Source organism: Lontra canadensis, unplaced genomic scaffold, assembly GCF_010015895.1.
Source record: "Lontra canadensis isolate GAN:19392208 unplaced genomic scaffold, GSC_riverotter_1.0 scaffold64, whole genome shotgun sequence".
Classification (NCBI taxonomy): Eukaryota; Metazoa; Chordata; class Mammalia; order Carnivora; family Mustelidae; genus Lontra; species Lontra canadensis.
The window spans coordinates 2,265,008-2,289,791 of NW_022631058.1; the positions used below are offsets into that span (position 1 = coordinate 2,265,008).

Genomic DNA, 24,784 nt, shown 5'->3' on the forward strand with positions numbered 1-24,784 from the left:
AATATGCTAAGTTACCATGGTTTGGGTTACTGTACCCTGAACTCCATTATCTGTAACTTAGTAGTAGGGAAAAATCTTTGTGTTTATGTGTGTGAAAGAGAGAGAATTCAAGAAACATGGATTATATATATCAGAAATTCATATATTGGGAAAGGATTTAATGTTATTTGAATCTTTAATCTTTTACTCAAAGTCTATTAAATTGCATTTAGATGGATTTCTGTTCCAAGTCAGACTTCTTAGATACCATTGTAAACTTACTCTAATTTTCTTCTCAATTAAATATGTCATTTTCTTCTGAACACAGAATAAATGCCCTAATTTTTAGTCAATGAAAGTTACAAATTAGGTCCACATTACCTACAAGCAATATGTGGCATCTTATGATTAATTATGCCCTCAAGATCCATGCCTTAGGATATGCTTTATACATAGGACTACCTTTGAGCTTGAGAAACTCAATCTCCTTGGGTGATACCCAACAGGTGTGTATTTTATCCTTTGTTTTCCTTTGGCATGGCCCAATTTTCCTGGGAGATTTTAATCAAGTGACTTCTTGTTGTTGTTGTTTTTTTTTTTTTAACTACAGAATCTGGACCAACAGCTTTTAATCAATCAAATTAAGGGAATGTAAGTGGGAGACCTATGAGGAAGGGTGGGTAATTTATGGGACTTGAATTTTTGAAATGATATTAAAGCAACAGTGGGCTTCATGCTGAAACACCCAAGAGCTAACAATTTACCCTTTCATCATTCACGTCACCTCCCCTCCCTCAAGTTAACAGATCCTTATATAAATTAATTTGGTCTTGCTGATGCACTGATTAGGCTAATTGCAGATATATTTCTTTTTATTATTATTATTTTTAACCCTTTCCTATTTCTCCCCGAATTCCTTGTTGTTGTTGTTAATTTTTTAAATTAGCATATAATGTATTCTTTGTTTCAGGGGTACAGGTCTATGATTCATCAGTCTTACACAAATGACAACACTCACCATAGCTCATAGTATTCCCAATGTCCATTACCCAGCCACCCCACACCCCCTACCCCCTTTGCCTCCAGCAACCCTCAATTTATTTCCTGATATTAAGACTCTCTTATGGCTTCTCTCCCTTTCTGGTTTCATTTTGTTTCATTTTTTCCCTCCTTTCCCCTATGATTCTGTCTTGTTTTTCAAATTCCTCATATCAGTGAGATCATATGATAATTGTCTTTCCCTGATTAACTTATTTCACTTAGCATAATACCCTCTAGTTTCATTCACATTGTTGCAAATGGCAAGTTTTCCTTTTTGATGGCTGCATAGTATCCCTGTGTGTGTGTGTCTGTGTCTGTGTGTGTTGTGTATCACATCTTTATCCATTCATCTGTCAATGGACATTGAGGCAATTTCCATAGTTTGGCTATCGTGGACAATGCTGCTATAAACAATCAGGTGCATGTGCCCCTGTAGATCACTACATTTGTATCTTTAGGGTAAATACCCAGTAGTATTATTGCTGGGTTGTTGAGTAGCTCTATTTTCAACTTCTTGAGGAACTTCCATACTGATTTCCAGAGTGGCTGCACCAGCTTGCATTCCAACCAACAGTGTAGGAGGCTTCCCCTTTCTCCACATCCTCATCAACTGTTGTTTCCTTGTTAATTTTAGCCATTCTGACTGGTGTGATGTGGTATCTCATTGTGGTTTTGATTTGTCTTTCCCTGATGCTGAGTGATGGTGAGCACTTTTTCACGTGTCTGTTGGCCATTTGGATGTGTTCTGCCCATTTCTTGATTGAATTATTTGTTCTTTGGGTGTTGAGTTCGAGAAATTCTTCATAGATTTTGGATACTAGCCCTTTATCTGATATGTCATTTGCAAATATCTTCTCCCATTCTGTTGGCTGTCTTTGGTTTTGTTGACTGTTTCCTTTGCTGTGCAAAAGCTTTTTATCTTGATGAAGCCCCAGTAGTTCATTTTTGCCCTGGCTTCCCTTGCCTTTGGTGATGTTTCTAGGAAGAAGTTGACTAGGAAGAATATGACTGTAAAAATGAAAAATGTAAAATGAAAATGTAAAATGTAAAAATGAAAATTAAAAAAGATTTTTAAAAAGGGATACATAAGATGTTGATTAAATAGGAAAGAGGAAAATTTCCAAAAATATAGAAAAAGAAAAAATAAAGAAAATTTTAAAAATTTATCTTTGAGAGACTAAAGAATCACTGGGGAAAAGCCATGAATTCTATGTGCTGTATTACACTAGTGCTGGAGTTTTGTAGTTCTCATTGATTGGTAAACTTGATCTTGGCTGTATGTTCTTGCTGATCTTCTGGCATAGGGGCCTGTTGCAGTGATTCTCAAATGTCTTTGCCTGAGGTGGAACTGCACTGCCCTTGCCAGTGGCCAGGCTAAGTAATTTGCTCGGGTATGCTCTAGGTAGCTTTTGTTCCATGAATGCTTTCTGTACAGCTTTGGAGGATGGGAATGAAGATGGCAGCCTCCCAATCTCCAGCCCTAGAGGAGCCAAGACCTCAGGGCCCCCCTCTTCAGTGAGCCCTCAGAGAAAAGCAGTCATCATGCCTGTCTCCCTGGTCTCTCGCCACACTCCGAGCTCATCCAGCCAGTAACCCAGCATTTCTATCTCTAGTGCACAGACCGTTTGAAGTCTCCAAACCCAGCACATTCCTGCAGAGCACGCCTGCACTGCTCCCCCCAGTGGAAGAAGTAGGGGGGTCTCCCTGGACCTGCCACTTGTGGGGTCTCTGCTCAAAGAGTAGTGTCCCAATTGTGCCACAGATCATGGTTTATGGTAACCTCAAGGTGAGAGCCCCCCACCTCAACTCCATCTCTGCAGCCAGCCTCCCCACTCCGATACCTGGGAGCTTTGCCACATTTGGGCACCCCCAGTCTTTCTGTGACCCTGAGGGTCCTGAGACCACTGTCCCAGGGAGGATTCCACCCACCACTTAGCCACTGGAGCAATGTCCCTCACCAGAACAGACTTGTAAAAGTTCTGATTTTGTGCTCCACGGTTCTGTCACTTGCCAAGAACTGGCTGACAGAGGCTTCCCTCCCCACCCCACCGTAGTCTGTCTTCCCATGTATCACCTCAGATTCACTTCTCCGCACATCCTACCTTCCAGAAAGTGGTCACTTTTCTGTTCATAGAATTGCTGCTATTCTTTTCTTTGATCTCCTGCTGACTTTGTAGTCTTCAGAATGGTGTGATAACTATCTAGCTGAATTCCTGGGAGCAGATGAAAGTTAGGTCTCCCACTCCTCCGCCATCTTGCTCCTCCTCCCTGCATTTATATTTCTGGTTAGACAGACATGCTGTACTGGGTAAAAGGAACTGCTATAAATATAGGGCCATTAGTAATGTGATGGTGAGGTGTTGGGGGTGGGGAAGTGTTCTATAGTCTTGTGATTAGGTCTCAGTCTTTTAGTGAGCCTGTGCTCCAGACTCTGAACTTTATCAGTGTTTCTCAGTTTGTTTGTTTTTTACCCCTTAAGTAGCACAGAACTGCTAGAGTGACCTGGGGTTGGGTATTGTCCCTACCCCAGATCAGTTTGGCTCTGGTTAATAGTGTCCCCTGAGGGCAGGCCTGGGTAAGAACTGTGTGTTTTGGTATATTTCTAAATGATCCTTCTCCCTTTGCCAGAAACACAAGGGGATTTTTTTTTTCCTAATGCTTACCATTAGAAATTGTTTGAGCTCCTGGAGGTAAATCTTACAAAACTGTGGAGGTTCCCTATGACTGTCTCCCCTGGAAATTTATCAACACTACTCCTCCAGCAATTCATCAATCCAGTATAGGTTTCTACCCTGACACTGGTTCTCCCTGTGGTTGTCACACATCAGTCTCTGCCCTGGAAGCCTGGGACTCCCGTCATCTGCCCGGCTGTCTTGAGAACAGCAGTTTTTCCTGTGTCTTCCGTTCGCCAAGAAGAGTTGTTCAGTTTTCAGTCTGTTTAGTCCTGTTCAGCTTTTCACTTACTGTCAAGAGGGAGAGGTGACTTCCAGGCTTCCAGAACCAGAAACCAGAAGTTCCAAATGCATTTCAATGACTGCAAAAGTTAGTAGTTCAAAGAATTCAGAAATCAAGGAAACAGATTGTTGAGGGGGAAAACAAAACAACAAAACAAACAAACAAAAAAACCCAACCCTGCAGCCTAGAAAGGAAACACAGTTTTAGTTAGTAAATAGATGATATATGATTGCCCATATTTATATGGCGAAACAGACCCAGGGAGACGATGGTAAGTGTGGTGAGGTATTATCTTTTTGCAAAGTGAGTTAGGACACCTTCTTTCCTATAGGATTCTATCAAGCAGTCACAATATCCACAAAAGGAAGTCAAAAATAGAACACTTCAGGATGCCTGGGTGGCTCAGTTGGTTAAGTGTCTGCCTTCAGTTCAGGTCATGATCCCATGGTCCTGGGATGGAGTCCTGCATTGGGCTCCTTGCTCAGCAGGGAGCCTGCTTCTTCTGCCTGCTGCTCCCCCTGCTTGTGCACATGCTCTCTCTCTTTCTCTGACAAATAAATAAAATCTTAAAAAAGAGGGGGGGATACCTCGGTGGACAAACATCTTTAAATTCATGAAAATGTCTTATTACCTATAAGGAAAATAATCTCAGTCTTCTGAAAAGTATCCAAAAAAGTCAACTGAAAGAAAAGCCACAACCTTTAAGTTGATTATAAATAATAATTAATGATTAGTAATAATAATTACTAAATAATTAATAAGTAAAGATGTCACAAGAGAACTAGCTCCTTTTCAGTCAGTTATTTCCAAACAGTATCAAGTGAAGGATAAGACCAAGTTAATGATTTAAGAGAACTTTGGTTGGGGAAAAAAGATTGTAACCATACCACTATTTTTAATCTTTAAGATATATCACATGCATTTAATGCTTTTAATATGTTCTTCATATGTGTTCCAGTGGCATTCCAAGACATTTCCATTGACATGTGCATTATATGAATTCAGTAGTCCTGATAATCTTATGAATATGTTATATTGCTCACCAGTTAATAATTTGAATATGATGTTAAACAAGGCCTATGAGTTTACTGCAAATTCAAAGATGATGTTTGAAGTTTTATTTTCTGCATTTGAATCTCATTCTCAATTTTTGTTTTGTTGGGGGGAAACTGTATGTTTGTTTTTCCTTGAGTATTAATCTTGTTGATTATGTATGATGGAATATGTATCATAAGGACCAGCATGCTTCCAATAATGTCTGGTTCATAATTAAGGTGACTTATTATAAAAGTCCAATGATTAAAACTCTAATTGTGTAACTGTTATTTTCATAGGAAGTTTACAGAGACTCATCTGAAAACCATTCCCAGTCATGCATTTTCAAATCTGCCCAATATTTCCAGGATGTAAGTCATTTTTTCATATAAATAAAAGTTTGCAACTGTGCTATGTTATTTTTTAAATGTGTTCTATAAAGACAAATACTTGATATATATTGTACTTGTATAAGTCAATATCTATATCTCCAATGTACGTAAAAATTTTATGTGCAAGATGTTTATTTGATTTTGTGACATCTCTAATCCTAACTTCCTGATTTATTAAACCTAATGCAAATTTAAATTAATTTGGTCTTGAAAATTTAATAATTCTCAATGTATTTTAATGTATCTTAGGATGTGGCAAAAACTTAGCCAGAAATCTCCCCCATAAACAGATTTATATATCGATCTCTAGTCCATCTCTCCTATTTACCAATTCTTGGTTCACTTTTTGCCCCTAGGAAAATGTTTACCTTTTGTCAGAAATGTAGGTAATGATTTCAGACTTCTCTCATTTAAAAAAAAAAAAAACACACAAAAATAATTCTAAACCTTAGAAAATTGAATTGCTATACACTCAAGAGCAAGGATTAAAAGGACTTCCATATTGAGTTGACAAGAGTATAACTATATATGAAATGAATAAGGGCCTTATTTTGTTTAATGGATTCTGCCAAGCAGTGACGATAGTTCAGGCACTTCAAGTGACAGTACAACCAGGAGCTACCTGTGTGATTTGGGCTAAATTCATTCATTTCATGACCATTTATTGTCTATTGTGACATTTCAGTAGAATTCGGCATTTTTAGTTGTTACTAGAGGAGAGGGCTACTGGCATCTCATGGGTAGAGGTAAAGGATCTGCTAACCACCCTCCAGAGCTCAGAATATCTTTCCACAACAAAGGATTTTCTAGTCCCAGATGTCAGCAGTGCTGTGGCTGAGAAACCATCCCAGCTAAACACCTCTGCAGTCTTTGATTTTCCTGGCCAGCCTTTCCTTTTTCAAATTCTTATCTCCTTTGGTTTCCTGGATATTGCTCTCATCCCTCTTTTTAACATCTTACCTTAGCTACTCTTCCTCAGTCTCCTTTCCTAGCTCCCTTTTTCATTTCATTCAATTCTTTAATGATCAATTCATCCTTTATTTTGTCCAAGTTCCTTTATACCCTCTTCTCCTTGAATGAACACTCCCATTCCTTTGGCTTCACTATTACATAATACAACTAATTCCCAAATGAGTATCTCCAGCCCTGACTTGTTCCTACAGGTCAGGCCTTCTTTAGAAGCTTCCTTCCAAGTATCATCATCTTGATGTTCCACAGTCACTTCAAACAGCAAATCCAAAATAAACCCATCATCTTCCCGCTAAATTGATCCTTCTCCTCCCTTTAATGGCATGACCATTTAATGATCTCTAAGTTAAACACTGCATTCCCCTTTAGCTCTCCTTTTCCCCTCAATTCCTATATAATTACCCACTTGGTGTCTCTACTTGGATGTCCCAATAGCTTGACCATTACTCTATTCATTTATTCAACAAATATTTATTGAGCCCTAGTTTGTGTCTGGGACTTTGCTAGATGCTTCATACAAAACAGCTAATAATACTCATGGAGCTTCCACTTCCCTTCCTAAGAGGGTGACAGTGTTATGATAGGGTCAATCATAGAGTGTTACAGAACTCATACAAGAAGCATATTACCTGGATGGAGAGTGTAGTCAGGGAAGCCTTCCTGGAGGAAATGACACCTAATATGTGATCTGCTTTATCTGCGTGGTGGGATGGGTAGGGAGGTGGAAAGATAGTTCCAAGCAGAAGGAAAAAGCTGGGTTGTCAGTTAAATTAAAATAAATTTGTTGAGGCTAGAGCTTAAGCTGAGAGAAGGGCAGTAGAGAAAAATGAAACTAGGGAATGAGCAAGTGCTCATTTACATGTGAACCATGTAAAGCAGTTTGAAATCTTCCCTAAGGGCCAAGCCACTAAGTGGTTATAAGCAGGGAAGTGACGATCAAGTGTTTTAGAAACAATTGCTTGTGCTGTGAAACAGGAGTCAAATGGAGTAAGATTGGAGACAGGAAGCTAGTGAGGAGGTTGATGCAATGTCCCTGGGAAGAGGGGATCATGAACTGAGTGATGATGGTTAAGGGGAAATAAAATGGCCATGTGTGAGTAACAAATAGGAGAGAACCAACAAACCGGAAAGTTGATTGATTTGGAGGTGGAGGGAGAAGGAGAAGAATTTCATCCAAGTGTCTGACTAGGACATCTGTGTAGCTGATGAGCATATTTACTACACTAGACAATTTTTCTGTAGATTTGCTATGGAGGTTCAGGGAGCAAGTTAGGAGTTTAGTTTGGGGCATATAATATTTGAGGTGCCTTTGAGGCATCAAGCAAGCTATGTCCAGCAGACACCAAGACACAGACATAATTTTTCATTCATTCATTTGGCAAATATTTATTTAGCCCCTAGTATGTGCCATTGACTGTTCTAAGAGATGAAGATACATCAGGAAACAAAGATTGATGCCCGTGGGGAGTTTACATTTTAATAGAAAGAAATAGACAATCAACCAAGACCATAATAAATGTATACTAGCTTAGAAGGGAATAATGGATATGATAAAAAGAAAAAGCATAGTAGAGTCAGGAAATCCAGAGGTGCTGTTATGAGGGATGCTCTGGGAAAGATTCAAGTAGGTTTTGTTGTTGTTGTTGTTGTTTTGTTGTTTTGTTTTTGCTTTTGTTTTTTGAGATTTAAGAGTCATAAACAGGCAGATGTAACTGAGACCAGGGAAGGGATCAGTAGAGAGAGCAAGGCTAAGGAGAGTAAAGAACAAGAACTTTAAGAGCATGAGGCTGGGAAAGCAAGAAGGGATGGGATCCAAACAGAGGGATTGACTTGCTATAGGAAGATTGTCATTTTTTATGCTGTCACAAGAAGGTAGTAGTAAGAGATGAAGCAGGTGCAGGTAAATTAATAGGCTTATTGGTGGAGAATTCAAGGAATTCTCATCTCAAGGTTTCAGTCTTTCCTACAAATTAATAAAAGATAATCTGCTAATGGGGTGAAGAGTTGGAAATGTAAGGACTGAAATAAAAGTGGTGGGCAATAAAAGAGGAGGGCTGATTGAGATATACAGGACACCCAGGCAGATTCCAAGACCCTGTTGAGACTTCCTCCATGGAGGCCATGCTGGATTCTCTAATCCGGTTAAATGTTCCCTGAACCACATCACGCACTTGCCACTCTACATGTTAATCCCATTTACCTACCTATATCACCCACTACTGTGATTTCCTTGAGGCTAGTGAACAGATCTGTTTTGCCAATGCCCATTTACTGACAGAGTAAATATTCAACAGGTATTGGTTGAATGGAAGCACACATAGATACATAAGTAATCATTAAAGATCTGGTATGTCTAGGGGGCAGGAGAGAAATCATTTGGTTGATCCTCGATAGGTTTGCCTGGGACAGGACAAATTTCCACCTATGATCCAGGTATAATTATTAATAGCAACCTGTATAACTCATAAAAATATCCTAGTTTGGATGATAAATGATAGGTCACCCTAATGATCACATTGTCACAGATTTATAGGCTAAGAAGAAATATGAGGAAGAGGTGGGATCTGATTTTTCCTGCTTTTAAAAATGGGGTAAGCAAGCAGGGGATCACTTCTTTCATCCCACTGAATAAGTGGTTCCTACATGAGGCGCCTGGGTGGCTCAGTGGGTTAAAGCCTCTGCCTTTGGCTCAGGTCATGATCTCAGGGTCCTGGGATCGAGTCCCACATTGGGCTCTCTGCTCAGCAGGGAGCCTGCTTCCCCTCCTCTCTGCCTACTTGTGATCTCTCTCTGTCAAATAAATAAATAAAATCTTAAAAAAAAAATGGTTCCTACATGTTGTCTTCACAACTGAGCTGTAAGACCCCTTTAAGGACGTTGAATTCAGGTACAGAACTGGAACTTCAGTTGTTAAGACATGGGCAGGATGACCATCTCAGTAACCCCTTGAGAAAGCTTCACACTTCTAAAATAAGAAATTCAGGAGAAAATTTAGAGCAAAAGATAAGACCTAAAGTTAGGTAAACAAGTTTGCAGCCTTCAAAATTAATCTTGTCCTTCAGGTGGTTCAGCTTCTCCATTATAAATCTCTGCAATCTTTACACAATAAATTAATCTTTTCAATGTCTTCCATTGTTTCCTCTTTGTTAAAGACATATTTGGATCAAAATAATTTACATAATGTTTTCCACAAGTGGCAATGGCTTGGGAGACCTGATAAAGAAAAATTATTTAGAGAATAGATAAAACAGAAAGTACAGGACCATTAGAACATTCACAATGACCATGCCAACAGTCAGAACTCCTCTCATAAACATTGTATTAATGAAAATATTTTACTGACAGACTTAATTTAAACTATAGATGACTGGTCCTCAACCCATCTGCACATTAGAATCATATAGGAAGCTTTTTAAAAATAAAAATATTTAGACGTCATCCCTCATAAACTCTGACTTAACTATCCTGCATCATGTCTTGGACATATGTAAATTTCAACAGCCTCCTGGGTAGTTCAACTGTATGACCAGCGTTGAGAATCTCTGCTGTGACTACAAGTGGACACTATCTATTAATTCTTAATTTTCCCAAATATCCTAGAGATGCCTGTCAGTAAAAAGCAGTCCTTGAACTTGGTTGCATTTGTCCTTCTCATTACAAGAATAGAATTTGTGGAGACTATTTGAAATAATATTCGTATGTATTCTTGACAAGTTGTACTTAGAAGTTTCTCTTTTCTCTTTTTAATACTTAAAAACTTTTATTTGAGTTATCTGTTGCTTACAAAGTTCAGGACAGATCTTGAATTTTCTACTTCATCAAAATAAAGAAGAGAAGTCTTGAGTAGATATGCAGTCACCACCCTATGGAATGTTTCACTAGAGAATTATTGATTTCTCATCTTTGAAACTAATTCTAATCACATGCTATCACATACTCCATTAAAAATGCTTCTTGTTTAATTCCTATGTTCTTTTTTAATGTCTTTCATTTTTGCTATTTTGAGTAACTCATCTACTCACTCATTCATTTCCTTAACATATATTTATTGAGCGTCTACTACATGCCACGCACTATGAAAGATGCTCAAAATTCAAAGGCCACCCAAAACAGACACAGTTTTCTATTTCAGAGAATGCATAGCCGAATCAGACAATAAAAATCATATATTATCCAAACAATAAGAAAGTTGCACTGCAGTAGTTAGTGAAAGGAGAAGTTCTTGGTGCAATGAGATATACTTAAGGGACATTTGACCAAATCGGGAAATTCAGGAAAAGCTTCTGAAGAAGTATGAGTTGAATGAAACCTTAAGATGAATAGGACCTAAAGAACTGAGAAGTTTCCAGGTACCACAGGATCTGAAAAAAGTAAAACTAATTTTAATATAAGTAGAGAGAAGTCATGTTGCCTGTTCTGGGAAGCCCCTGACAAAGGAGCTTTATCAAGATTAATATGTTTGGGATATGTATGGCACTCACAACCCTACTAACTTTCTACTTTGCTTTATATTTTTGTGACATTCAGCTACTTATCAATAGATGCAACTCTGCAGCGGCTGGAATCACATTCCTTCTACAATTTGAGTAAAATGACTCATATGTAAGTACAATGAAAAATGCAGCACAGACTCCACTATAGCCAGTCTTGATTGAAAATTCTGGGGCTCTAGATGGTTGTAACAGCTTAGTTTTTTACCATGGGTCAAAACTTCTGTTTATGATTAAATCCTTCACTGGTTCTCACAGTATTGTTGATCCATCCAAAATTCCACTTCCATGGTTGAAAGGTAAACACAAGGGACACCTGGGTGGCTCAGTCAAACATCTGCCTTTGGCTCAGGTCATGATCCCAGGGTTCTGGGATTGAGACTTGCCTTGGGCTCCCTGCTCTGCGGAGAGCTGCTTCTTCCTCTCCCTCTGCCTGCAGTTCTGCCTGCTTATGTTCTATCTGTCAAATAAATAAAATCTTTAAAAAAAAAAATGAAAGAAAGAAAAGTGGAGACAAAACTAGCAAATCTCTTCTTAAATTGTCATTTCCTTCTATTACTATTATGTCACAGATTTCATTGGTTTGGATGTCAATGAGTCAATAAATATTTACTGACTACTGATTTGATGCCATTCCAGTGCAAGATTCTGCAATCTAACATTTTTTCTCAATTAGGAAAGAGAAATGTAGCTTCATGGGATTAGAACAGGAATGGGGTTAAGAATTCTGGCCTTGGAGCTGTTAGAATTGTGTTTGAACAGTGGCTTCTCTGCCCACTCACCATCTGACCTTGCACAATCATGTAATCTTCCTAGCCTCACATTCCTTATTTGTAAAATAAGAGTATTTTTTTGTAAAATAAAAAGGTAACTTTATAGGATATAATGCATGTAAGCCCGTACCTAGCACATTAAAACCAGGCAGTGCACTTTGTAAGTAATTAGTCTATTTCTTTAGTACATTACAATCAGTTAAAAGTTGTACATAATCACAGTCTTCTAGGCAGCCATTTAATTTTATGAAATTCTATGAGATATGAACTATTTTCTTGAAGAAACAAGAATACCTATTATCTATAAATACTATGTTCTAGGTGCCTGGGTGTTTCAGTCAGTTAGGTTTACTACTCTTGGTTTTGGCTCAGGTCATGATCTCATAGGTCATGAGATTGAGCCTCACATCAGGGTCTGCACTCAGTGGGGGTACCTCTCCACCTACTCTTTCTATCTCCATAATAAATAAATCTTTAAAAAGGAACACTTACTATGTTCTAGACATTATGCCAAACATTTTGTTTTCGGTATGTTTCCCCCTCATTTGAGTCTCAAAAAACAACCCTATCAAGTAGAAATTATTTTTTCTATTATTTATATAAGAAAAACATAAATTCATAGAGGATAAATATGTTTTCCTTAGTCACACAGTTATTAGGAGGTAAGAGCAGAATTTTTATACCATAAATATCTTATTCAAAAATTGTTACACTGCTTTCAAGAACACTGAGGCTCAGAATGTTACTTCTAGCTATTGGAGGCAAGCTTAAATCAAGCCAACCATTACTCTAAAAGCAACTAGACAAGATGAATAGAAATATATTTTCTTTTTCCAAGGGCTTTTAAGGGGACTAAAGGGGAGAGAAGCAAATCCCCAAAACAACATTTGATTGTTTTCCTCTTGAGGAATTCTGTGAATTATAAGCAACAACTGAGATGCTGAGGTTGAATAGAAGTTCTAGCAATCTCATAGGGCTAGCAAATCAAAAACTGGAGTTCAGAGCTTATAAAGGAGGATGACTCTTTAGTAAACAAACACCCCAAGATTTTGGCTGGGATCCCTGAAAAGCTTCATCCCAGAAGTATGGAATAATGGGAAATAGACCAGTCCTCATGAAGGCCAAGGCCTAGCTTTGAATCCATAAAAAATAACCAGGCATAAAAACTAAACAAAACAAGAATATATGGAAAAAATCAAGAGAAGAAAACAAACAACAGAAAATGCTCACAGAAGATTCAAATATGGGAGTATTTGAGAATCAGAGTTGTCAGACTTTAAAATAACTCTAAGAATATATTCAAAATTTTAAAGATAGAGAATTTATTTAATTCTCTATCTTGGTGGCTCAGTGGGTTAAGCCTCTGCCTTCGGCTCAGGTCTTGATCCCAGGGTCCTGGGATTGAGCCCCGCATCAGGCTCTCTGCTCGGTGGGGAGCCTGCTTTCTCCTCTCTCTCTCTCTGCCTACCTCTCTGCCTGCTTGTGATCTCTGTCTGTCAAATAAATAAATAAAATCTTTAAAAAATATAAATAAAGATAGAGAATTTCAAAATAGAATTAGAAATTATTAAAAGGATGAAACAGAAACAAGAATTTAAAAATTCAATAACTGAAAATCTAAACACATGAGTTTAACAACAGATTAGACACAGCTCAAAAGAGAATTAATAATCTGGAAGATAAGGCAGAAGAATATATTTAGCCTACAGCATGGAGGAAAAAAAAGAAAATTTTAAAATATGTGGCACAGTAGGGGTGCCTGAGTAGCTCAGTCAGTTGAATGTCTCTTAGTTTCAGCCCAGGTCATGATCTCATGAGTCACGAGATCAAGCCCTGCATTGGGCTCCACATTTAGCAGGGAGCATGCTTGAGATTCTCTCCCTCTACTCCCCTCACCCCCAGGCTTGCATGCATGCATTCTCTCTCTCTGTCTCTCCACTCCAAATAAATAAATAAATCTTTTAAATATATGGCACAGTAAAAAGTCTAGCATACCTAACATTGGGTCCCAAACAAAGAAGAGAGAAAGGATGAGAGAAGCAATATTTGAAGAGAAATTTCTAAAATTCATAGGGGAATCAATTTGCAGATATAAGAAGTACTGCAAACCCCAACAGAAAAAATATGAAGAACCATATTAAGGTACATAGTGGTAAAGGTATTAAAAACTAAAGATAAGTGGTATCTGGGTGGCTCAGTCAGTTAAGGGTCCAACTCTTGCTTTAGGCTTGGGTTATGATTTCAGAGTCCTGAGATCAAGCCCCACATTGGGCTCCCTACTCAATGGGGATTTTCCTTCCCCTCTTTCCTTCTGCCCCTCCCCTCACCTATGCACTCTCTCTAAAATAAATAATCTTAAAAAAAAAAAAAGACAAAGTGAAAATTATTAAAACCAGCCAAAGTAGGGAAAGACCCACAGAGTTTCAAAGAAGTAGCACTAAGATTGATAGCTGATTTTTCATTTAACAATTTTAAAGGGAAATAATGCTAAATGGTAGTACAGAAGTACAGAAGGAAATGAAAAACAAAAATAAATGAAAAGGTAAATATAGATGAAACTTGGCTGCACAAAACAGAATAAAAAATATCTTACTGGGTTTAAAATCTCGGCAATCCTTGCACTGCATGATAGTATAGGATCATGAAACTGCATGCTGAAACTATGGAAAGTTTCATTATAATCAGAGAAAAAAATTATGATTTTTTGTGACTTTTAAAATTTTTATGAAAACAGTAAAACTTCCTTTACTATTGATTATAAATGTATAGGGAAAGGAAAAACAGTAAACTGATATTTAGCACACTATAATTTTAAATGTTATAAAGGATTTAGACTAAAATGTTTTATTTCTTTGTAAAAAAAAAAACTATCAAGAGTAGTTTGAACAGTGCATGCCTTTTTTCTCTTTGCTATGTACCTTGCAAGAGCATCACATCAATGTTTTGGCAAATTGTCATACTTCTTTCTAGATCTGAAACAGCTTCCAGATTTAATTCTCTGTTCTTTCAATGTCATAAAATATTTCTAAGAGCTCCTTTAATGCATGTTTTTTTTATCGGCATCATTTCTTTTGGGACATCTTCAACCTTCTGTTTGCAATCACTTTTCTCATTGATGTCAATAATTTGCCTTCACTAATTCCTTTTTTGGAATATCTAGAGTCTCTCAGATGGTGGCAGTATCACATTCACATGGTCAGCTATTTCTCCTATGACTCCATTTACATATGGTTCAAATGTCATTTCCAGCATTATCACATTTTGTTTCTTTGCTGCTCCTCCATCTCTGCTGGACATTTCCCTCTTCCAGTTATTCACTTTCATTAAGTGTCATATGCGTTTATCACTGGAAGTCAAGGAGGCAATACAGCTGCACAAACAGTAAAGCTGTTTGTAGACTGAATAGCAGGCGCTCAGAGACCGATCACTAATGACTTTGAAAGAAGTGGTGTAATGAGTCACCTATCACCATATGCAGTTGTTACTTACATAGTGATGCACACATTGAAGAGCTAGCAGCAAAGCTTGTACTTTGTGCGATTATTCATTATTCACAGTTAATATATAATGGTAGCCACAACCTGAACCATGCTTTTGGGACCAGCTATTATTTAAATTCAACTAAATAATGGTAATTTAACATTATGCATATTGGGACCATGCAAAGCAAGGTCTACCTATATCCACAAAATTAAAATACACAATAGCAAATAAACAAAGGATGGGAGAGTTATTAATGGTGTTAAAGTGTTCTAAAGTCCTTGAGTTGTCTGAGAAATGCTACCAGTACTAAATTCTATTAGACTTTTATAAGTAATGAATATGTGTTTTATTTTCTTTTAGTATTTATTTTTTATTTAAATTTAATTAATTAAGCATAATGTGTTACTAGTTTCAGAGGTAGAGGTCTTTGACTCATCAGTACCATATAATACCCAGTGCTCATTACATCGTGCATCCTCCCCAATGTCCATCACCCATTTACCCTATCCCCCAACCTAGCAACTCTCAGTTTGTTTCCTATGATTAAGAGTCTCTTGTGGTTTGTCTCCCTCTCTGATTTCATCTTGTTTATTTTTCCCTATGTTTCTCTATGATCCTGTTTTGTTTCTTAAATTCCACATATGAATGAAATCACATAATTATCTTTCTCTGATTGGTTTATTTTGCTTAGCATAATATCCTCGAGTTGCATCCACGTCATTCCAAATGGCAAGATTTCACTTTTTTGATGACTCAGTAGTATTCCAGTGTGTGTGTGTGTGTGTGTATATACATCTTCTTTATTCACTCATCTGTCAATGGACATCTGGGTTATTCCCATAGTTTGGCTAGTATGGACACTGCTGCTATAAACAGTGGGGTGCAGTTGTCCCTTCAGATTATTACATTTATATTTTGGGGATAAATCCCTAGTAGTGCAATTGCTGGGTCATAGGGTAGCTCTACTTTCAACTTTTTGAGCAACCTCCATACTGTTTTTCAGAGTGTCTGCACCAGCTTGCATTCCCACCAGCAGTGTAAGCAGGTTCCCCTTTCTCTGCATCTGTTATATCCTGACTTCTTAATTTTAGCCATTCTGACTGGTGTGAGGTGGTATCTCATTGTGGTTTCGATTTTTCTTTCTCTGATGCCCAGTGATATTGAGCATGTGTCTGTTGGCCATTTGGATGTCTTCTTTGTAGAAAAGCCTGTTGATGTCTTCTGCTCATTTCTTGATTGGATTATTTGTTCTTTGGGTATTGAGTTTGATAAGTTATCAATTTTGGATACTAGCCCTTTATCTGATATGTCATTTGCAAATATATTCTCCTATTCTGTCGGTTGTCTTTTGGTTTTGTTGACTACTTCCTTTGCTGTGCAGAAGCTTCTTATCTTGATGAAGTCCCAATAGTTCATTTTTGTCTTTGTTTTTCTTACCTTTGGAGACATATCTAACAAGAAGTTCCTATGTCCAAGGTCATAGAGGTTGCTACCTATGTTATCCTCTATGATTTTGATGGATTCCTGTCTCAGATTAAGGCCTTTTGTCCATTTTGAGTCTATTTTTGTGTATGGTATAAGGAAATGGTCCAGTTTCATTCTTCTGACTGTGGCTGTCCAATTTTTCCAACATCATTTGTTGAAGAGACTGTCTTTTTTCCATTGGACATTCTTTCCTGCTTTGGCAAAGATTAGTAGACTGCAGTGTTGAAGGTCTATTTCTGGGCTCTCTAGTCAGTTCCATTGATCTATGTGTCTGTTTTTGTGCCAGTACCATACTGTCTTGATGATGACAGCTTTGTAATAGAGCTTGAAGTCTGGAATTGTGATGCCACAATTCTGGATTGGTTTTCTTTTTCAACATTCCTCTAGCTATTTGGGTCTTTTCTGGTTCCATATAAATTTTAGGATTATGTGTTCCATTTCCTTGAAAAAAATTGATGGTATTTTGATAGGGATTGCATTAAACGTGTAAATTGCTTTAGGTAGCATAGACATTTTCACAGTATTTGTTCTTCCAATCCATGAGCATGGAACGTTTTTCCATTTCTTTGTGGCTTCCGCAATTTCTTTCATGAGTACTTTACAGTTCTTTGAATATGAATTCCTTGTCTGTTTCATTAGGTTTATTCCTATGTATCTTATGGTTTGGGGTACAATTGTAAATGGAATCAACTCCTTAATTTCTCTTTCTTTTGTCTTGCTGTTGGTGTATAGAAACGCAACTGATTTCTGTGCATTGATGTTATATCCTGACACTACTGAATTCCTTTATGAGTTCTAGGAATTTTGGAGTGGAGCCTTTTGTATCAGATCAACGGGAAAGAGTGAGAGTTTGACTTCTTCTTTGCCAATTCGGATGCCTTTCATTTTTTTTTTTTTTAAGATTTTATTTATTTGACAGACAGAGATCACAAATAGGCAGAGAGGCAGGCTGGGGGGAAGCAGGCTCCCTGCTGAGCAGAGAGCCCGATGTGGGGCTCAATCCCAGGACCCTGAGATCATGATCTGAGCCGAAGGCAGAGGCTTAACCCACTGAGCCACCCAGGTGCTCCTCTTTTATTTCTTTTTGTTGTCTGATTGCCAAGGCTAGGACTTCTAGTACTATGTTGCATAGCAGTGGTGATAGTGGACATCCCTGCCATTTTCCTGACCTTAGGGGAAAAGCTGTTTTTCCCCATTGAGAATGATATTCGCTGTGGGTTTTTCATAGATGGCCTTGATGATATTAAGGTATGTACCCTCTGTCCCTACACTTTGAAGAGTTTTGATCAAGAAAGGATGCTGTACTTTGTCAAAGGCTTTTTCTGCATCTATTGAGAGTATCATATGGTTCTTGTCCTTTCTTTTATTAATGTATTAATGTATTATATCACATTGATTGATTTGCGGATGTTGAACCAAACTTGCAGCCCAGGAATAAATCCCACTTGGTCATGGTGAATACTCCTTTTAATGCACTGTTGGATCCTATTGGCTAGTATCTTTGTGAGAATTTTGGTATCCACGTTCAACAGGGATATTGGTCTATAATTCTCCTTTTTGGTGGGGTCTTGGTCTGGTTTTAGGATCAAGGTAATGCTTGAGTTGGGAAGTTTTTCTTCTATTTCTGTTTTCTGAAACCACTTCAGAAGAATAGGTATTAAATCTTCTTTAAATGTTTGGTAGAATTCCTCTGGGAAGCCATCCAGCCCCAGACTCTTGTTTGTTGAGGGATTTTTGATTATTGCTTCAGTTTCCTTGCTGGTTATGGGTCTGTGCAGATTTTCAATTTCTTCCTGTTTCAGTTTTGGTGGTTTATACATCTCTAGGAATGCACCCATTTCTTCCAGATTGCCTAATCTGTTGGCATACAGTTGCTCATAATATGTTCTTATATTTGTATTTCCTTGGTATTGGTTGTGATCTGTCCTCTTTCATTCATGATTTTATTATTTTGGAACCTTTCTCTTTTCTTTTTGATAAGTCTCGCCAGGGGTTTATCAACCTTATTAATTCTTCCAAAGAACAAGCTTCTAGTTTTTTTGACCAGTTCTACTGTTATTTTGGCTTCTATTTCACTGATCTCTGCTCTATACTTATTAATTCTCTTCTCCTGCTGGATTTAGGCCTTATTTTCTGTTCTTTCTCCAGCTTCTTTAGGTGTAAGGTTATGTGGTATATTTGAGACCTTCCTTGTTTCTTGAGAAAGGCTTGTATTGCAATGTACTTCCCTCTTAGGACCGCCTTTGCTGCATCCCCAAGATTTTGAACAGTTGTGTTTTCATTTTCATTTGTTTCCATGAATTTTTTTTAATTCTTCTTTAGTTTCCTGGTTGACCCGTTCATTCTTAGGAGGTTGCTCTTTAACCTCCGTGTATTTGAGTTCTTTCCAAATTTCCTCTTGTGATTGGGTTCAAGTTTCAAAGCATTATGATTCAAAAACATGCAGGGAATGATTTCAGTCTTTTGGTACTGGTTGAGACCTGATTTGTGATCCAGGATGTGATCTATTCTGGAGAATGTTCTATGTGCCCTCAAGAAAAAATGTATATTCTGTTGTTTTAGGATGGATGGCTCTGAATATATGTGTGAAGTCTATCTGGTAGTAAATCTGTGCTGAAACCAGAACATTCCACTCCTGCTTTGGAGAAGGGCTATTATACAACTTTCATTCAGCTGAAAATGGATTGGTAGAGAGGTGTCTATACACAAGTTTCAAGTTATTTTTGCTTGTGCAGAATAACCCATATTTTTCCAAGACTGAATGGGCAGTCTTGTGGCTTTCTTATTCCCAAAAAGGCTACATGAAGTTCAATTCTTGATGAGCCACTTATAACAGCAGTTCCTTGGGAGCCAACATGACAGGTGGATCAGATTTCCCTATGAGAAACAAAATTGGCCACCTGACAGTAAAATATCAGATGAAAAAGTCCTTCTTTCCTTCTGATTATGTACTATATGTCTCCTTTCAATAGTCTTATCCCCATCATTCTTTTTCCTTCACAAGTCTAAACCTTGAGCTGATATGAAGGAGACTGACATAAAAAAGAAAATTCAATTCAGAAATGAAGAAAACTGGAAAGTATACAATATACCCCCAGAGCATCTCAATCATCCCTGCTACAGTCCAGAGATAAATATTGGCAGCTTGAAGAGATCATTTTCCCCCCTCTGGTGGTTAAAGGGCATCAAATAAATACTGGGCAAGAGGAGTTTGCTGGGAGAGTTAGAAATAAAAAGCTAACCAATTTTTATCCCTGTAATAATTCAATGCCAGTGGGAGGCAAGTACTGAAGAAGAGAAAGGACAACTCTCATGCTAAAAAAAATTCCTCTAATCATTATGTCACCATCTCTTATTAAGAATCCAGGGAATCCCAGAAATAGAAAATTCATTTCAGAAGACCCCTGAGGGCAATTTAAAGCCTTAAAAAGTTACAATAATAGTAAATTAGCTATTGCTCTTCAGAGGCTTACAGAGCAGCAGAAGCATGGAAATCAGGTTGAAAAAGTTGTGTCCAGATTACAAGCTTCCAGAGTTGCTCAGCCTTCTCTAAAGCTTAGTTGAATCTTGAAATACCTTTAAAAGACATACAACTTAACGCAGATGGAGTGGACCTTTTGTTTAGTGGTAGTGTGAAATTTGTTCCTTAGCGGCAACAGCTGGTTTTCATCCTTTTCAAACTCAGGTTACATTAATAAGTACATTAAGACAATACATAAAAGAAATATTATAGCAAAGCAGGGGAAAAAGCCCAAACTGACAAACACCTCAAGGAGTCACAAAGTTTTCTTGCAGCCTTCAACTTGGATCTCCCTCTCAGTTTTTCTGTGGAGAGGTGTAAGACAGAACATTTTTCTCATAGATGCTAAACCATGGCATCAAATGGACAAAATGTTTATCAAGGGACTTTAAAAATCTGACCCCAAGGAATTCAGGACACATAAAGGTAATTCAGAGGTATACTTCTGACTTGGGACAAATTCCAGACTAAAGAAATGATCATCTTGGATAAAAGTTATAATAGATGAAACGAAGTCCAGTTTTTTGTTTTTTGGGTTTTTTTTAATTTTTTAAGAATTTTATTTATTTATTTGACAGACAGAGATCACAAGTAGGTAGAGAGGCAGACAGAGAGCACGGGGGAAGCAGGCTCCTTGCTGAGCAGAGAGCCCAGTGTGGGGCTTGATCGATCCCAGGACCTTGAGACCATGACCTGAGCCAAAGGAAGAGGTTTAACCCACTGAGCCACCCAGGCACCCCAATTTTTTTAAAGGTTCTACCACCTTCAGCTATCAATCATTTCTAATAGCTCAAGCAGAAGTTCATCTTCATCTTTTCCAGTATCCAAGTCGATCTCAGCTTCCAATTCCCCTCCTGAAATCTCCCATATTAGTTTCTCAAAATCATCCTACACAGAAAGGGGAGGCTTTCCTGTTGAGGTGGAGGTGAGTCAGAGGGTTTTCATGGCCATCTGGGATGAAGGGCCAGACACTTCCAGTAGGGAGGAATCTGAAGAGGACTGGGCTGGAGGCAGCACAATCACTCTAGGTTCTTCCATCTCAGGCATAGTGACTGACTTGTCCTCAGAAAGGAGTGGGATAGGGGCGCCTGGGTGGCTCAGTGGGTTAAGCCTCTGCCTTCGGCTCAGGTCATGATCTCAGGGTCCTGGGATCGAGCCCCTCATCGGGCTCTCTGCTCAGCAGTGAGCCTGCTTCCTCCTCTCTCTGCCTGCCTCTCTGCCTACTTGTGATCTCTCCCTCTCTCTGTGTCAAATAAATAAATAAAATTAAAAAAAAAAAAAAAAGGAGTGGGATAACCACTACAGCTGCTTTTTTGGTGGGGCTTTCCTATAGAATGCCTGGAGCTGAGTGGCTTCACAGCTGCAGTCACAGCAGGGTGGACCTCTACTTGTGTAGAGGTCCTGTTTGGGGGCCTGTTTAGGGAGTGAGACAACTTTAACCACAGATGGCTTCACATTGACTTTGGGTTTAGCTTTACCCCTTTTTTCCAAGGTCTGTGCTGCACATCTCACATTCAGTAATGTGTTCCCAGTGCCTGAGGTTTCTACCTCTGTCTTTTGGGATGGCTTTGTGGGAAGCCACTTTGCCAGGTGCTGTGTGAGGCCCAGCACAGGAGTGAGCACTGGCTTTTCTGTTGTCTGAGTATTCCAAGAGTCTCCATCTCCCCAAAAGTGTGTGTGTGTGTCAAAACAGATTTTTCCTTCTGTGAGTTTCCCCTCTCCAGCTGTTTTGGCATGTGCTTCCGTCTCATGGTCTCATTTCTCTTGACTTGAGTTTCAGTGATGCCAACTCCTGTGGTCTCTACTGAGGCCTCTTTAGTCTCTGTTCTAGAAACACTGCTCTAATAAGCATCTTCACTTCCTTCTTAAAGTTTGTCTTCTTTTATACCTGTTTTTGTTTATTTGTTGTTTGTTTTTTTATTTGGAGAAGCTACCTTATGCCTGGGGAGGGGGGTGGCCTCAAGCTGAGGCTGGGAGCTGGTCCTGCTCTCAGAGCTCTGCTGTACCTGTAGTGCCTTCTCCTATTTAATTTTGTCCAGCATCTTGATATGCACCACCTGCATAGACTTTGTTCTACCTGCAGGCTCCTCTGATTGTTCTTTGCTGGTAACTATAGGTGGTGAAACCACTGTTTTGTTCCTTTTTGTTTGTTTGTTTGTTTGTTTTTAATTTCACTATCAGTCTTTAGTCACATCCTTTTTGCTTTTTTTCTCTCTGCTTCCTGCTGCTGATGTTTCATTTCAGCCAGGATCTCAGAGAAGGTTTCGAATCAGAGTGGAGATGTTTCTTGTTCCTAAAGTAGAATCATCAACTTTTGGAGGTCCTTTTGTCTTGAGTTTAACTTGCAATTTTACATGTTTCTAATTAGCTTTTTTAAAGAATTTCTTCTAATGTCTTCACATGGATCTCACCAACTTCATTGACTCTCTCTGCTGACTCTCCTCCATGTTTAGACCAGCTGACTTGCCTAAACGCTCCTTGAGACTTGGAAACATGAACTTTCTTTGGTGGTTTACCAGTGTTAGTAGTAGCTTCCACTGTTTTCCTTAACCTCTGTGCAAGGCTGTGCTTTAATGGAGGATTGCCGTCACCACCTACTGAAAATTTTGCTTTACCAGTCTCTTGGTGAGACTCAGTCAAACAAGTCTCCTTGTTTGCTGGAAAGAGTTACTGTCCTCACTACAGTCCAGACATTCTCTTTTTCAGGACTTGAAATGGGCTGAGGTTGGTGTAAAAGACTGGAAACTCCCGAAGAACTTTCACTTTGCTTCTTGGATTTTTTCCTTCATTTTCTTTGATTTAATTCAAGAGTTTTTATTCCAAAATTCAAACATTCACCTTGCTTCAAATTGACCCCAGGTTTCTAGGCAGAGGCTGTCCATAATCCATTATGAACTTTGGAAGGCAGTTACAGGATGGATGTCTTGGTTTCATCACCTTTTTCAGAAAACTGACCATCAACATTTCCATCATCACCTGCAGCATTGATTACAACTGGTAGATGGGTGGGGCTAGGAACATTTTCTGAACTTTCTAGTCTCATAATACTTTGCAGCTGAGGGGAAGAATTAGACTGGACAGACAATGTGTTCTGTTGAACTGTGAGCTGGTTAGCCTTCACTTTCCCTTCTGGTGACTCAAGTACAGTGGTCAACAGTTTTGCTTGGAGGCAGGAAAAGGCCATCAATATAATGCCCTCCTTTGTGGATGGAAAGCGCAGTTAGTTTCCGACATCCCTTTGGCTGATTTTCCGAGTAACAAGGAATCTCACATTTTTTGTCAATCTCCATTTGCCGAACACTGCACACCTATTGAAAACAGCACCCTTCTTGCCATGATGTGCAGTTTCATTTCCTAGTGCAAATTCGCAGTGATAGGAGGGACAGCTGTCACCTTTGGTACATGTAGAACAGAAAAAAAAAAAATAGCAGTCTTCTCCTTGATTAGGCAGACTGGGTAGATCCTTAAATCAGAAGTGGCTTCTCGTAAACAAACCACTGCTTCCTCAAGGTGAGGACCAGCTCTAAATCCTCTTGAAATGGGTTTAGTCTTCCAAAAGACAACTCAATCACAGAAATATCTTTAAAATGCAATCATTAGTTGGTTGCTCTCAGTAGGAACCTCTGTGTCTTCCCTGAAATCCAACCTATTAGGCCTTTTACTCATTCTTAATACAAGTCAATTTTCCAGGAAATTTTTGGGTAGGGAGTATCCCCAAATCCTAAAAAGCATCACTATCACTAATTCCACAGCTTCCTTCTCAAGATCCAGAACCAAAGCCTGCAAGATGTCAATGACATGGGCTTTCCCTATAAGAATCCACACCTATCATGGGAGTTTAGAGGGTGTTCTTCATGACGGTTTCATCAATCCAAACCTCCAACACTGTCCCCATTCTGGCTTGCTGCCCCATCTTCCTTCTTTCTTAGCCACTGCCACCTGTGTTCCTCAGAGCAGCAACACCATAATGATTATATGTTTTAATCCATAGGGCAACAACTAAAATAATTATAAAAGAGCAGATAACTAACAAGCTAACAGTAGTGAGAAATATCATCACAAAAATAAATTAATACAAGAGACATCCAGGTGGCTCATTTGGTTAAGCATCTGACTTTGGTTCAAGTCATGATCTCAGGGCCCTGGGATTGAGCCCTGCCTGGAGTCCCACACAGGGCTCCGCACTCAGTGGGGAGTCTGCTTTCTCACTGCTGCTCCCCCTGCTTGTTCTCTCTCTCTCTCTTTCTCTCTCTCTCTCAAGTAAATAAAATGGAAAAAAAATTAAATAATACAAAAAAGGCAAGAAATTAGAATAAAGAACTTCTAAAACAAATACTAGATTTAATACCAAATAATCAGTATTTATATTAATTTCATTAAATGTAAAAGGACTTAATATTCCAATTACAATACAAAGATTGTCAGGTAGGTTAATTAAAAAAAATTCAACTGTATGCTTCTTACAAGGGACATACATTAAACACAACGATATAGAAAGACTAAAAGTATTAGGATCAAAATATTAACATGCAAACAATAACCAAGAGAAAATAGATATAAATTTCCCACTGTACATTAACCCTGAAGTATCACTATATATAAAAATGGAAATTTTATTATGATAAAAAGGATTACTACAGAGAGATATGATTCTAAATTCGA

The 24,784-nt window shown here is 38.4% G+C and overlaps 1 protein-coding gene and 1 pseudogene across 1 annotated transcript in view; one reads left to right on the plus strand and one right to left on the minus strand.

Moving 5' to 3' along the window:
* The window catches only part of TSHR (thyroid stimulating hormone receptor), a 157,263-nt gene that overhangs the window by 85,836 nt on the left and 46,643 nt on the right, over nt 1–24,784 (plus strand). The window contains exons 2-3 of the mRNA XM_032878501.1: nt 5,310–5,381; nt 10,899–10,973. Coding sequence (XP_032734392.1) covers nt 5,310–5,381; nt 10,899–10,973 — 147 coding nt within the window. The remainder of the gene's footprint in view (nt 1–5,309; nt 5,382–10,898; nt 10,974–24,784) is intronic.
* On the minus strand, nt 20,888–23,427 carry LOC116879918 (annotated as a pseudogene).